The 14,594-nt window shown below is 47.0% G+C and overlaps 1 protein-coding gene across 4 annotated transcripts in view; it reads left to right on the top strand.

The window, feature by feature from the left end:
* TARS2 (threonyl-tRNA synthetase 2, mitochondrial) overlaps window positions 1-14,594 on the top strand; it is a 31,558-nt gene that overhangs the window by 14,650 nt on the left and 2,314 nt on the right. Inside the window, exons 2-19 of one of the 4 annotated variants that reach the window (XM_046021833.1) lie at window positions 937-941; window positions 1,853-1,943; window positions 2,260-2,456; window positions 2,780-2,903; window positions 4,473-4,597; window positions 5,784-5,901; window positions 6,009-6,073; window positions 6,557-6,635; window positions 7,777-7,923; window positions 8,060-8,158; window positions 8,450-8,667; window positions 9,150-9,312; window positions 9,533-9,670; window positions 9,843-9,920; window positions 11,998-12,098; window positions 12,309-12,410; window positions 12,585-12,657; window positions 13,247-13,361. In XM_046021833.1, the coding sequence (XP_045877789.1) occupies window positions 1,878-1,943; window positions 2,260-2,456; window positions 2,780-2,903; window positions 4,473-4,597; window positions 5,784-5,901; window positions 6,009-6,073; window positions 6,557-6,635; window positions 7,777-7,923; window positions 8,060-8,158; window positions 8,450-8,667; window positions 9,150-9,312; window positions 9,533-9,670; window positions 9,843-9,920; window positions 11,998-12,098; window positions 12,309-12,410; window positions 12,585-12,657; window positions 13,247-13,361 (2,008 nt within the window). In that variant the 5' untranslated portion in view covers window positions 937-941; window positions 1,853-1,877. Of the gene's footprint in view, window positions 1-936; window positions 942-1,840; window positions 1,953-2,259; window positions 2,457-2,779; window positions 2,904-4,472; window positions 4,598-5,783; window positions 5,902-6,008; window positions 6,074-6,556; window positions 6,636-7,776; window positions 7,924-8,059; window positions 8,159-8,449; window positions 8,668-9,149; window positions 9,313-9,532; window positions 9,671-9,842; window positions 9,921-11,997; window positions 12,099-12,308; window positions 12,411-12,584; window positions 12,658-13,246; window positions 13,362-14,594 lie in introns of those variants that run through there. The other 3 variants (XM_046021765.1, XR_006820678.1, XM_046021683.1) reach the window with 3 other exon arrangements.

Raw genomic sequence — 14,594 nt, 5'->3', positions numbered from 1 at the left:
TCCTTGCTGGCTGCCTGGCTTGTTTCCTACAAGAAGAATGCAGTAACTCCTGACATTCCTTCCTTCCTCCACTGCAACACAAGTTACACAGGCGATGTTGTAGTCGTTGATTGATGGGCATCCCATGAGCCCTCAGTTCAGTGCATTGCACACAGTAAGTCAGTACATGTTTGAAGGATGAGAGCAGGGAGCTGCCATAACAGTGTAGCCTGTTTATTCTACCATCCCTCTAGTATCCCAAAGGAGGACGAGGTGGAATGATTAAAGAATGTGTCAGTAAATGTATCCTTTGGAGTTTGAAGTCAATACAGTGATTGATACATTCTTAATTCAATGATTATTGAGAACTATCATTTTGTCACCTGCAATATAATATTCCCATCCCTTTTGGTGCAAAGTCATGGGAAAAGTTCTGCCTGTTGTCCCACTTTATGAATGTCATTTTTAAATCCTGTCTGCCTTTTTCCAACCCTCCAGACCACCTCTCCTACACACAAGTGATTTTCCTCTTCCACAGTTTTGTCTATTTCTTTTTGTATTTCAGGATGTCAGGAGATGGAACCAAGATGCAAAGCGGTGCCTGTGACTCAAGTCAACTACCGCCTACCCCAGAAAGAACCTCTGACCTCTGGAAGCCTAGATTAAACAGCTTTCTCTGACAGCTCTTCCTCCACAATCTTTGATTCCACTACCATTGGAAACTTGAGAACCATCTCTAACCATCCCCACCCCCAGGTGAGGGGACAAAGGGGAGTTATTGAGAATCTTACAGCTGCATCTAAGTCCATTTCACCTCATACTTCACTACAAATGTGACCGTGTTTCAATTTTTACTGTGCAAAATAAATCAGGTGTACCTGGTCCTCTGCCCTAGATAATGCAGGGAATGGGAAGAGAAGAGAAAAAGGAATTGGAGAGCTAGGATGGGAATGGGAGGCAAGGTCTTGTGTAGGAAGCAGCTAAGATTCTAGAGTCAGGCACCTCTTTCTGAAGTGATGCCAAAGTATATTTGAAGTAAACGTTATTGGAAGCGTGGTGTGACAGGAGAGTGTAAGACATGGATTCAAAATCTAGCATCAGCACTTACTGTTTGACCTTAAGTCACTTAACATCTCTGACCTTAAATTCTTCCATGTGTAAGATTAAGAGATATCTAAGGTCCCTCATACGCACTATGACTATGAAGAGATTCAGTGAAGTGCCCTCTGCAGATTCTTTGCTCCAGCCCCAACGCTGTTAAATTCATTTATTCTAACAGCTTGTCGCTATTGTAGCCATTACCGTGTAACATGCACGATTTACATGAACTTAACTTCAACAGTTGGAAGTGTTACTAGTATTATTCCCATTTTATAGATGAGGAAATTGATGCCTAGAAGAAATTAAGTAACCTACCTAAAATTACACAATGAATGGGAGATAGATCCAGGATTTATACTGTCTGGTTCCAAAGACTGCCCTACCTGTGTTCTTACCTGCCAGTAAAGACTACGTAAAAGAAAACCTGTGGTTAAAAGGAAATGACTAGCTAGTCTATCCCATCTGTTTTTCTCCCACTCTCATTTCTCAAGAGTTTTCCTGCCGCAGTTCTCAAAGCTGCAGGATAGGTTACTGCTACTTCGGGCTAGAACTTCAGGTTTCGGGATTGCTGGTGTGTGTAACAGTTTAGGTCTTCCGCTCGCCCGGAACCACCCACACCGCTGCTTGTGCTGTGTGGGGCATACCTCTTCGGAGATTCTGGAGGTGGTCCCAGACTAGAGTGGCAGCTATAGGAACCAATAGGCATGGGTGTTGTTGGGCCGGAAGCCAATGAGGAATCCGGTGACGGAGAAACAACGGCAGTGTGTTTAAGGATGTAGGCACCGGTCTGAAGGAACATGGGGCTTTATCAGAGGTGGCGGCGGCTCAGGCTCCCAGGCTTGCAGACATGCGTGCTGCACACGGTGCGTGAGGTACCTAAAAGTTATGAACCGCGTCGCACCCAGCCCCACTGTGGGTGTAGACTGTGAACCCAGCCTGACACCCTTTACCTCTGCCTTGAGTCGCTGGACCCGGCTACCCTAAGCTCTTAGTTGCAGCCATCTTTTTCCTAGGGTCGACAGACTGGCGAGCATAGGACTTCCACCCCTTTATGTCATTGTCCTCTTACAGACTAGGGATTAGGAACCAAGATCACTTCAATTTTCTCATCTCCCACCAGCCCTAGTCCCAGAAAGGAATGATGGGACCCATGTTACCTCCTAATCTCTTTCCCTCCAGGCAGCTGTGCCGACCCCTCCACACTGGTTGGCAGAGCGGCTTGGCCTTTTTGAGGAGCTGTGGACTGCTCAGGTAAAGAGGTTAGCAAGCATGGCACAGAAGGAGCACCGGACTATTAAGATATCACTCCCTGGAGGCCAAAAAGTGGATGCTGTGGCATGGAACACAACGCCTTACCAACTAGCCCAGCAGATCAGGTACCAGACTCATTTTATACCTGCCAGGGTTATCCTTCTTCCTCTGTACTTCAAAGGACTTGAGCAGGGAATGAAAATTCTGCTTGCTTCTATTCCATCCCTATCAAGATTGTCTTTTCCTGAGGATTCCTTTTTATCTGCATTAGTTTCATAGTGTCTACCCTTCGTTTATTATACATCAGGAAAAGAAATGATAGGTTTTATTGCTCTGGTGACACCATTCCCCATTTTCATGTTTGGAGTTGTTGAGAGATAAGTCCCTGTCTTCCCCTGTGGATTGTAACCATGTCTTTTTGTTTATCATCACCCCTTCCCTGGCCAAGTTCAACACTGGCAGATACTGCAGTGGCTGCTCAAGTGAATGGAGAACTTTATGATCTGGAGCGGCCCTTGGAGACAGATTCTGACCTCAGATTTCTAACATTCAGTTCTGCAGAGGGTAAAGCAGTAAGTCTCTTCCTTTTTGGGAACACCATGGCAATTCAACTAAGGGATATACATACATATATATATAGAGAGAGAGATCTTTATATACTTTTTTTTTATATCTTTATATACTTTTTTAATTTAAGATTTGTTTATTTGAGTGACAGAATGAATGAAAGATAGAGAGAGAAGGAGCAAGGGGAGGGGCAGAGGGAGAAGCAGACTCCCTGCTGAGCTCCCAGGGAGCTAGACATGGGGCTCGATCCTAGGACCCCAGGATCATGACCTGAGCTGAAGGTCAGCCAACTGAGGCACCCAGGCACCACTCTGTGTGTGTGTGTGTGTGTGTGTGTGTGTATTTTTTTTTTAAGATCGACTTATTTTAGAGAGAGGGGGAAAGGGGTGGGGGTGTGGGGAGAGATGGGGAGAGAGAGAGAAATCCAGCAGTCTCTGTGCAGAGCACAGAGCCCAACACAGGGCCCCATCTCTGGACTCTGAGATTACAACCTGAACCAAGAATCAGATGCTTAACCAATTGCAACACCCAGGTGTCCCTAAACTAAGGGATATTTAAGTGGGCATATTTCTAGTATTTTGCCTCGGTTTTTCCATTTGCAGTTAAGACGGAGACATAACACACACTGCTTGTCTTGACTGGACCTGGCTAAGCTAGAAACTTAAGAAACCAGGTCTATTAAGTAGACATCATTTGTGCTAGCAAAAAGTAGAGATCATAAACTGAAAATAGAAAAGTAATATGCCAGTTCAGGCCCTTCAACTCTACAGACATACAGGTCATCTGTAGCATGTATTTTTTAATTCTTTTTTTTTTTGAAGATGATTTATTTATTTACTTATTTGAGAGAGAGACAGATATCGAGAGAGAGCATGAGCAGGGGAGAGAGGCAGAAGCACGCTCCCCGCCAAGCCAGGAACTGGAGTTGGGGCTCAATCCCAAGACCCCGGGATTATGACCCGAGCCGAATGCAGATCCTTAGCTGGCTGAGCAACCCAGGTGCCCCTACATTTTAAAATTCTAACTTGACTTGCACAACTGAGCACACAACTGGCCTCCTTCCCACTTTGTTGTCTTCATGTCAGCTTAGGTAAAATGGAGCTCATCTGTTAGGATCCAGAAAAATGGAATTTTGTCACCTATGTATAAAAGGTGACCAAATCCTAGAGGAGGGGTTGCATCACATTAGATTCCTGGAATGGTAAAAAATAGAACTGAAAGACCAAGCAGAGCCCTTAGGAACTACCATCTTAATCTGAAGCCCTAAAGGGGGATGTTGTAAAAGCAATAAAAGAAGCCTGGGCTCCTGCTTCTATGCTCTAGGACTGGGAAGCACCGAGGAGTGGGGCTGGGGGCTACTGTCATCCGTGCATTGCTTATACTAACCTTTTGTTTTCTATTCAGTTTTTTTTTTTCTTTTACTATTTAGTGTTCACCTCCAAGGTCAGGTTCCCCATTTTGTGGTATTTTTTTCTGGAAGAGCCATACTGGTTTCATACCAGCTTCTCTGAGGAGAGGATCAGAGAGTGAGGAGTTAAAGGAGACAGTTATGAACTCCTTTCTTGTGAACCTAGGTGTTCTGGCACTCCAGCACCCATGTCCTGGGGGCAGCAGCTGAACAACTCCTTGGTGCTGTCCTCTGCCGAGGTCCAAGTACAGAATATGGCTTCTACCATGATTTCTTCCTGGGAAAGGAGCGGTGAGTATTGCAAGGAAAGAGAATGATTCTGGGGTGGTTTCTTTTTTTAGATATTTCACTGTATTCTATTTCATTTTTTTACTTTTTGGAGTGTAACTGACAAAGTAACATATTTAAGTGTATATTGCTTGCTTCAGCAGCACAGACACTAAAGTGTACTGTGTGAGGGGTCCTGGCTGGCTCAGTCAGAAGAGTATGCTACTCTTCATCTCAGGGTTGTGAGTTCGAGCCCCATGTTGGGTATAGAAATGACATAAATAAATAAATTTTAAAAAATAAAAAAGTGGGGGCGCCTGGGTGGCTCAGTGGGTTAAAGCCTCTGCCTTCAGCTCAGGTCATGATCCCAGGGTCCTGGGATCGAGCCCCACATGCGGCTCTCTGCCCAGCAGGGAGCCTGCTTCCATTCCTCTCTCTCTGCCTGCCTCTCTACCTACTTGTGATCTGTGTCTGTCAAATAAATAAATAAAATCTTTAGGAAAAAAAAAATAATAAAAAAAATAAAAAAGTGTACAACCTGGTAACTTGATATTTATACACATTGTGAAAGGATTCCCGCAATTGAGTTCATTAATATATTCATTACCTCACTTCCTCGCTGTGTGTGGTGTGTGTGTGTGTATGAATGCTTAAGGTTTGCTCTTACAAATTTCAATGTATATACAATATGGAATTACCAAATTATCAACTATATTCACCATGGTATACATTAGGTCCTCAAACGTAATTCATTTTAAAACTGAGTGTGTCCCCTTTCACTGGGGTGGTTTCTGTCCCCTTTTTCTGGGGTATCAGGCATGTACAATTTGGAGGAGAAAGTTTGGGGAGGGGCCTCTCAAGGCCTCAACTGTGACATTGGTGCCATTTTCTCCACTAGTCCATGTCTCCACAAGTCCCTGCCTTTCCTTTTCTGTCTAATTCTGCTTGAAACTTCTCTAGTCTTTATGAATTAACTTTTACTAGCTCCTTCATTACTGTTGCTCTAATTTTGTCTATCCACGTTGCCTGCATCCAGCTTTTAATTTCATACATAGAGCTTTTCCTCCTGCAGGAAAATTTATACCTGTCTGCCTTTGCCAATAATTCTAGATTATCTGGAGAGCAGGATTTCACCCCCTAGCCAACAGTTCTGGCACCCAGGTGATGCTTCTCAGCAGATGCAAGCCAACCAATTCTCTCATCTTTCCAGGACAGTCCGGGGCTCAGAGCTGCCTGCTTTGGAGCGGATTTGCCGGGAACTCACCGCTGCTGCTCAACCTTTCCGGAGGCTAGAGGTGTCTCAGGATCAGCTTCGCCAGCTGTTCAAGGTGGGGTGGAGGCGCACACATTTAAGAGAAAGAAACATGAGGGAAAGGGTAGCACTCTCCCAGGACATCTGTGTAGGAATAAAGACTTACCCTCATTCTCCTTCCAGGATAACCCCTTTAAGCTTCACCTGATTGAGGAGAAAGTGACAGGTCCAACGGCAACAGTATACGGGTGAGAGTTGTCAGAATGGAGGGAGAGGGAGAGGTGGGATGCATCAAAGAAGGCCAGAATTGAGATGAGGGAAAGAAGGTAGAAGGTAATCTGTTGCTCTAGAAAAGGAATAGGAACAGATAATAATTTTATCTCCCATTGCTCTTGCTCTTTGTAGTACAGTTCTTCATTTTTTTTTTTTTTAATCTGTCTGTTGAAGTCCATGAGATGGAAAACACTAGAAGCTCAAGAATTTGGAAACCAAGGGCGCCTGGGTGGCTCAGTGGGTTAAGCCGCTGCCTTCAGCTCAGGTCATGATCTCAGCGTCCTGGGATCGAGTCCCACATCAGGCTCTCTGCTCAGCGGAGAGCCTGCTTCCCTTCCTCTCTCTCTGCCTGCCTCTCTTGTGATTTCTCTCTGTCGAATAAATAAATAAAATCTTTAAAAAAAAAAAAAAAAAAAAAAGAATTTGGAAACCACTAAGTGGCCTTTTCTTTCTCCCAGGTGTGGCATGCTGGTTGATCTTTGCCGGGGTCCCCACCTTCGGCATACTGGACAGATTGGAGGACTGAAGCTGCTAACGGTCAGTTTTGAGGGCAAGGTTAGGTTGAGACCCCTGTTTTCACTGGGATGATCAGGGGAATGGGAAGATGATCTCTCTCAGCCCCTTCTCTCCTCTAATAGCTGAGCAGAGAATCCAAAAGGAGAAAGATTTTTAGTTCCTACTTCTGCAAACCCGTTACCTTCTGCAAACCCCTTACCTTCTGCAAACACCCTGCCCAGGTCCCGAAGCCAATTCACATTCTATAGTTGGACTTCAGTGGTAGGGAGATGGACAGGGAGTGTGAACAGGTTGGACAGGGTCACATGAGGGAGGCTTCTGTGGAGAGAGGGTGTGTAGAACATCATATGACGGGTACAGATAGAATACTGTCAGGGAAAGCCATGCCTTTTATGACAATACTGTTCCTGGGCCAGGAGCGTTATTTATTAGTTGGAATCAGGAGCAGGGAGCAAGGGGAGAGGCAGGTATATAGAGCCCAAAGCGCTGGACTGAAAACCTAGCCATTTGTGCTGAGAACTAGCTCTGCCACCAGTGAAGTATGTGGCCTTGGGTAACTCTCCTTACCAGTCTTCCCCCCCTATAAAATAAGGTTGTTGTAAATTTCTATCCTGCCAGTAAATCCACATCACAGAGACAAAGTCAGCTAACATGGGAGAAAGTATTTGAGGAAAAGCTAAAAGTGCTTATAAAACATAGGCTGTTTCTTGTTAAATGGCTCAAGAAAAGAACAAGCAGAGGCATTTGAATTTCACGTGACCAAGAGTAGAACATAGTGTGGGAGGCTGATAAGTGGACGGATAAACTGACATCTGACCAGAGCTTAAGGTTACTCTGGGGAGCAGTCACTGGGGAGGAGAGGGGGTCCTAAGTATAACGGTGCCTGTGGGAGAATGGGAAAAAAAGAAGTGGCAGGTTAAAGTTAGGCCTGAGCAGGACACAAGTAGGGATTTGGAGTCTGGGCATATCTGAGGCTATAAACATGACAGGAGGTCTGGGGGATAGTTGTATGCTGGTGGGGGCGGGGGGGGGGGGAACAGAATGAGCACTGAGACGGGCCACTTGCGGTGCTTAAGCTCAGTATCAGATAAGCATCATCCAAGGAGAGCTTAGGTACCTACAGTCAATCCATCTTCTCTCTGACTCCCTAATCCTCCCATAGAACTCCTCATCCCTGTGGAGGTCTTCGGGTGCCCCAGAGACACTGCAGCGGGTGTCAGGGATCTCCTTCCCCACAGCAAAGGAGCTGAGGGCCTGGGAAGAATGGAAGGAAGAAGCGGAGTTACGGGACCACCGGCGCATTGGGAAGGTACAGAAATTGGGAGGAGAGGAGTGGATGTGAAGGAACCTGATGGTGCAGTTGGGAGCAGATTATAAATCCAAGAGATTGAGCAGCTCCCTCATCCCCACTTAGTCCTGTGAGTGACACTGCCATTCCTGCACAGGCACAGGAGCTCTTCTTCTTCCATGAACTGAGCCCTGGGAGCTGCTTCTTCCTGCCTCGAGGGACAAGGGTGTATAACGCACTGGTGGCTTTTATCAAGGTAAGGGGGACCCAAATTGAGAGGAAGGAAGACCAGGGAGGAAATCAAGGCCCAGAAGATGCCAGGTGTTAAAAGAGGAGGATTAAACGTAAACATTGTAAAGTGCTGGTGTCCTTTAACAAGGTCCTAGGACTGTGTGGTCCACAGGGTGGGAGTGTAGAGAGAGAACATGGTACTTAACAGATTGTGCTGAGATCAGCATGGCTTGAGCTCTCAGGAGACTCACATACCTGCCAGCCTGCCACCTCTCCCCCAGTCACTGACCTTCCATGTCTGTACCCTCCTCTCCAGGCCGAGTACACCCGCCGTGGCTTCTCAGAAGTGAAAACTCCCATGCTGTTTTCTACGAAACTCTGGGAGCTTTCAGGACACTGGGAACATTACCAGAAAGACATGTTTGCCCTGCAGCCCCCAGGCTCTGACAGGCTCGCAAGCTCCCTGAGTGACCACTCTGCCAGCCGTCCCACCGACACAATTGCCCTCAAGCCCATGAACTGCCCTGCACACTGGTGAGCGAGAAGCCAGGAGGCCTGGGTCCTCCCAGGGCTGGGGGGTGGCAGCCAGGTTGCCCAATATGAAGTAACAGAAAGCGCTTTGGCAGAGCACTGGGACACCTGATTTGAGTCTTGAATCTGCCCTCCGGCTAACGGGAGGTGATTTGGAGGAAACCATACCTCTCTAAGCCTTAGTCTCCTTGTGTAACATCAACGGTTTGGGGTTGCTGTCCAAAGTTCCTCTTTTGCCTCAGTCCCTGTCACAGAGTAGGGGTGCAGTAAATGAGTCCACTGCTGCTATTCCCAAGGAATGTACTTTCAGCCATGCAGGGCTCAAATTGTGCTGGGTGGGATGAACAGGGCTCAGCGGGAGGGTATGCTAAGGCTGGAGAGAGTGCTAGCTGATGGCACAGAGAAAATAAGCGTATCGGGTAGAGGAGCAGTCTGCAGGGGGTCCTTTTCCCTATGGCCCTGACCCTTCCATACCCCATCCTCAGCCTGATGTTCGCTCATCGGCCCAGATCCTGGCGAGAGCTGCCCCTGCGACTGGCCGACTTCGGGGCCCTACACCGGGCCGAGGCCTCCGGCAGTTTGGGGGGACTGACCCGGCTGCGGTGCTTCCAGCAGGATGATGCTCATATCTTCTGTGCACCAGATCAGGTGGCCCTTGCCTAACTCGCCCGAGCATTTCCAAACCACTTTCCATTCTCCACATGAACTGCCAACACTCCCAACTGCCAGTCTCTCTCTTCATATGCTACAACTCAGTTACATGATAGCCCTAACTGTCCTATACATGCCTTGTGTTTCCCCCCAAACTCCCCATCACTCCAGAGCTCTAGGTAGCATATAGCTCACCCACTCGATTTTCTACCCCCAGCTTGAAGCAGAGATCCGAGGCTGTCTTGATTTCCTCCGTTCTGTCTATGCTGTCCTTGGCTTCTCTTTCCGCCTGGCACTATCCACCCGGCCGTCTGGCTTCCTTGGAGAGCCTTGCCTTTGGGACCAGGCTGAGCAGGTAAGTAGGTGAAGAGGCAGATAAACCACTCTCTGGTGGAGGAGGGGAGATGGGAATCAGGGTCCTCCTTAGAGACATGTGCTAAGTGGGTCATATGTTGGGGACTAGAGAGATCCTTTGCTCATAAAGTCTAAGATGACACATTCCTCTCTTGTCTCATTCCCTCATAAAGGTCCTTCAGAGGGCCTTGGAAGAATTTGGAGAACCCTGGGACCTCAGTCCTGGAGATGGAGCATTCTATGGGCCTAAGGTAGGTTGGGGACCCTGCTAAGAGTTTTATTCATTCATTTATTGTTTTGCTTTATTAGATATTTAATAGACAGGAATATTTTTAAACTTGTGTAGGATGTAAAGAAGAGCAGTTCGTCTCCTGCCCCCATGAAGCTTGTGGTCTTGCGAAAGGTATGGGAGGTAAATAGGCATTTGGGGGCTGCTGAATCTGCCCTGTGTAGGTACCAAGGGAGCAGGTCACTCAGGAAGGTCAGGAAAGGCCTCTGCAGGATTCTCTTTCTAACCTGAAAGGTCACTGTTCGCCAAGTACAGAGGAATTCTAGGCGAGAACAGTGCAGGCAGAGGCTGAGGTCAGGATTAAAACTTGAGCAAGTTGGAAGAAGTAGAAGTTAGGGGGAAAAAAGGACCGGAAAGTGTCTGCTGGATTCGGTGAAAAGGCTATTAGATATTGAAGGACCAGGGCTCAGTGTGTGGCTCAGTCGGTTAAGAGTCTGCCCTCAGCTCAGGTCATGATCTCAGAGTCCTGGGATTGAGCCCCACTTCGGGCTCCCTGCCGAGCAGGGAGCCTGCTTCTCCCTCTCCCTTTGCACATCACCCTGCTTGTGCTCTCTTGCTCTCTCTGTCAAATAAATAAGATCTTTAAAAAAGAAAAAAGGATATTGAAGGACCATTTTTGGTAAAGTGGAGGCTGGAGTTGCAGTTCCTCTGAGCTGAATGAATGAACATAACTGTTTTGAGAATTTTGGCTCTTAAAAAGTATAGGAAAGGGCACCTGGGTCGCTTAGTTGGTTAAGCAACTGCCTTCAGCTCAGGTCATGATCCTGGGGTCCTGGGATCAAGTCCTGCATTGGGCTCCCAGCTCCATGGGGAGTCTGCTTCTCCCTCTGACCTACTCCCCTCTCATGCTCTCTCTCACTCTCTTTGTCTCAAATGGATAAATAAAATCTATTTAAAAAAAAAAAAAGGGAGAGTAGCCGAAGGGGCATGGGTAGTCAAAAGAGATTTTGATAAAAGGAGAAATTTGAGAATGTTTAAATGCTCTGATGAAGGAGAGCCTGTTAGGGTCAGGGAGAAGTTGAAGTTGTAGAAGGGTTTCAGTAGAGGGAATTTCTTGGGGAGGTTTGAGGGGGTAGGATTGAGAGACCACCTTTGGCATCATTCTGGAGGCAGGAAGAAAAGTTGGGGGTACATCCAAGGAAGTCTGTAGATGTGGTGACAGGAAGTTGAGACATTTTTCCATCTCATGTTATCATTATCTGATTTCCCCGTCAGATGGGAGACAGGATCATTTGCTGAGATGGGAGTTGGGCAGAGGAGAGTTTTCAGTGAGGGCAATGAAGATAGGAAGAGGAGAAAACTTGAAAATCCTTGAGAACTGGACACAAAACTGACTAGAGCAGCAAAGGACTGCTAACAGTAGCAATGCGTTAAAGTTCAAAACAGGGACTAGCATGGTGGCATCAGTTCCCATTTATGCATCTGTGTGATATCGGGCATGCTAGGCAGCTCGGGGGGTTTGTTATAGGGCCAAGATGGTGGGAGGCCAGAGTGCCACCAGGCTGGGGTTTGCTGTGGGCATGGGACAGGAGAATAGTGGTAGAAGGGAACCAGGAAGAGGGGTTCCAGTTGCATGGGAAAAGAAGGAAAGGTGGGTGGGGGCTGTGAATGGGAAGGAACCTAGGAACTTAAAAGCAATTCATAGGAATAATTGTCGGAGCCAGAAGACCAAGGATGGTCATCAGAGGAGCGGGGTGTGTGATGTTGTGTTCTGGAGGCGCACCATTCGGGGCAGTGACAAGATGAAGGCTGTATCTGTGCATGAGTGCTCATAAAGATCTTGGAGGTGATGAGCTCAGGGAATTCAGAGCCCAGGATGTGGGTGGGTCACTTGTGTTAATGTTGATATCCCTTAAAGTCATACGATTACTGAGTAGAAGGAGCCACTGCTGGAGTGCCCAGTGAGTGAAGTACAGTATGTTATAGCAACGACACATCTCAAAACAGCCTGCCATGTGGGTCGGTAAAAGGTGGGGGGCACATTCAATAGAGGCTCCTGCTTCTGGTTGCCCTTACATCCTCCCATCTGTCTCCTCCAGATTGATGTGCACCTCCATGACGCCTTGGGTCGGCCCCATCAGTGCGGGACAATCCAGCTTGACTTCCAGCTGCCCCTGAGATTTGACCTCCAGTACAAGGGGTACAGACCCTTGCCCGGTCCCCTTTTCCCTTGGCTACCAGCAGAATAGGTGGAGAGCAACTTCCCCTTCTATCTTTGTCCCTAAAAATGAAACCCAAATCCTCTACACCTTTGCTGGAGCTAAATATTTCTTGAAAACTGGACGGTGCTCTTGGGTGCACATCTTATGACTCTTCCTCTATTCCATCTATCTTCCTCTTTCCCTCCAAGGCAGGCGGGAGTCCTGGAGCGTCCAGTCCTCATTCACCGAGCAGTGCTAGGTTCTGTGGAAAGGATGTTGGGAGTGCTGGCAGAAAGCTGTGGAGGAAAATGGTGAGACCTCTGGCCCCTGATTTCTGTTCTGGTCCTCAGAGCAGATGGTGCATGCTCCAGGTCCTGGTCTCCTCAGATTGCCTCTTCTGTTTTCCTCTCAGATCAACTCTACGCAGCCACAGTTGCAGTCAGAGCCAGAGTAAATAGTTTGCCTTCCTCTTCTCTCTCCACCAGGCCATTGTGGCTGTCCCCATTCCAGGTGCTGGTCATCCCTGTGGGAACCGAGCAAGAGGAATATGCCAGGGAGGTGAGGAGAAGCTGGGCAGTGTGCACAGGGGCTGAAGCAGGACTACCTGGAGTCCAGAGCTGATCAGTGGGTAGGAAGGCGTCACACAGCAGAGTGGAAGGGAAATAGCATTTGGAGCCACTGCCCACCTTTATGCTGGAAATTCCACATCTGAGAAATGAGACTTAATTCCTTGCCTGTGGAGATGCCTGAAAATTTAACAAATTAACAAATGTTAAACACTGACAGTAGAGCACTTGGCACAAAAGGGACCTGGAGAAGTGTTGGTTTCATATTTCCTTTCTAGAGAGAAGTAAGGATATGGACGGTACCAAAGTCAAGTAGATAATTGGGTAATGCTGTGGCTAGAGCAGGCAGAGTTGGGGAATTGGTGGCAGGCTTGGCTCCAGTAGGAAGGAGACAGAAACTATGGGAGAGCTGGGGACCGGCCTCAGTGCAAAGATGAACAAAGAGGGGTTGTCCGCAAGAAACAGAGCCTTGAGGCAGAGGATGGAGGAACAGATCTGGGGCATGGGGAAGATTGGTATCAGACTATTCTAGCTTCTTAGCCTTCAGTCCCTGGCATCAAACCTCTGTCCCTCTGCCCCAGGTACAGCAGAGGCTGCAGGCTGCAGGTCTGGTCTGTGACCTAGACGCCGATTCAGGACTGACCCTCAGCCGGAGAGTCCGCCGGGCTCAGCTCGCCCACTACAATTTTCAGTTCGGTGAGTGACCAGCACAGACTCTCAGAGCTCTGCACTCTCTGCCGACCTCTCATGCTATTCTTTTCTATTAAATTTGCTTATCTGCTTATTTGGGTTAATTGGGGTTCATTACCTGAGCTGGATTCAGGACACCTGAGCCTTTTGGGCCCTGGGTTCCTTCACCCCCTGATGACCAGTTCTCACCCTCAGAATAATTTCCTTTTTCTTCTTTTTCTCTTTTTAAAATATTTTATTTATTTATTTGACAGCAAGATAGAGAGCACAAGTGGGCAGAGCAGCAGGCAGAGGGAGAGGAGAAACAGGCTCTCCACTGAGCAGGGAGCCTGCTGTGGGGCTCCATCCCAGGACCCTGGAATCTGACCTGAGCTGAAGGCAGACCAACACCTAGTACAAAATAATATTCTCAACAGAACAAAAAAAGTACAAAATCATAGACACTTGACAAAACATTTGGTGAGATTTAGATTATTACAACGTATGGTGGAAAGTGAGCACCTTTAAGACTAGGGCTGGTTTTGTGTGTAGCCCGATGGGCCCATATTTTCAGACATCTCCACTAAAGTTCCCCTTGAGACTGAGGTTGCACAGTGTGAACCACATTGGCTCTGGGGATGTTGCCCAAGGCTCACTGTATTTTGATGCAAATACACTATTTCTTTTTGGACTCAATTTTATCCTTACAATTTTTGTATGTTTTGCCATTTATTTCTAACTATATGCATTGTAACTCTAACATTAATTTCTTATTTTTTAAATGAAAAAATTTTTAATTGACATATAGTTGACACAATGTTACATTAATAGTTGACACAATGTTACATTAATTTCAGGTGTACAGCATAGTGATTGGGCACTTCTGTACATTACTCAGTGCTTGTCATAATAAATGTAGCTACCATCTGTCACCATACAATGTTACTACAATAATGACATAGTGATAATGACATATGGGGCACCTGGCTGGCTCAGTTGGTAGAACATGTGACTCTTGATCTCAGGGTTGTGAGTTCAAGTCCCAAGTTGGGTGTAAAGCTTACTTTAAAAAAAAAAGTGAAATCATATGGTTTTTGTCTTTCTCTGACTAACTTCACTTAGCATAGTATCCTCTGGGTCCATCTATGTTGTCACACAATCTCATTCCCCCTTTTTTTGGGGGGGGGGCTGAGTAATCTGTTGTCTGTATATGTGTGTGTGTGTGCCCCCCCACATCTTTATCCATGTATCTGTTGATGG

The sequence above is a fragment of the Meles meles genome, chromosome 1 (genome assembly GCF_922984935.1).
Source record: "Meles meles chromosome 1, mMelMel3.1 paternal haplotype, whole genome shotgun sequence".
NCBI classification, from domain to species: domain Eukaryota; kingdom Metazoa; phylum Chordata; class Mammalia; order Carnivora; family Mustelidae; genus Meles; species Meles meles.
Note: the sequence above shows the minus strand (reverse complement) of the source record. Positions and strands in the feature narration are given on the sequence as shown.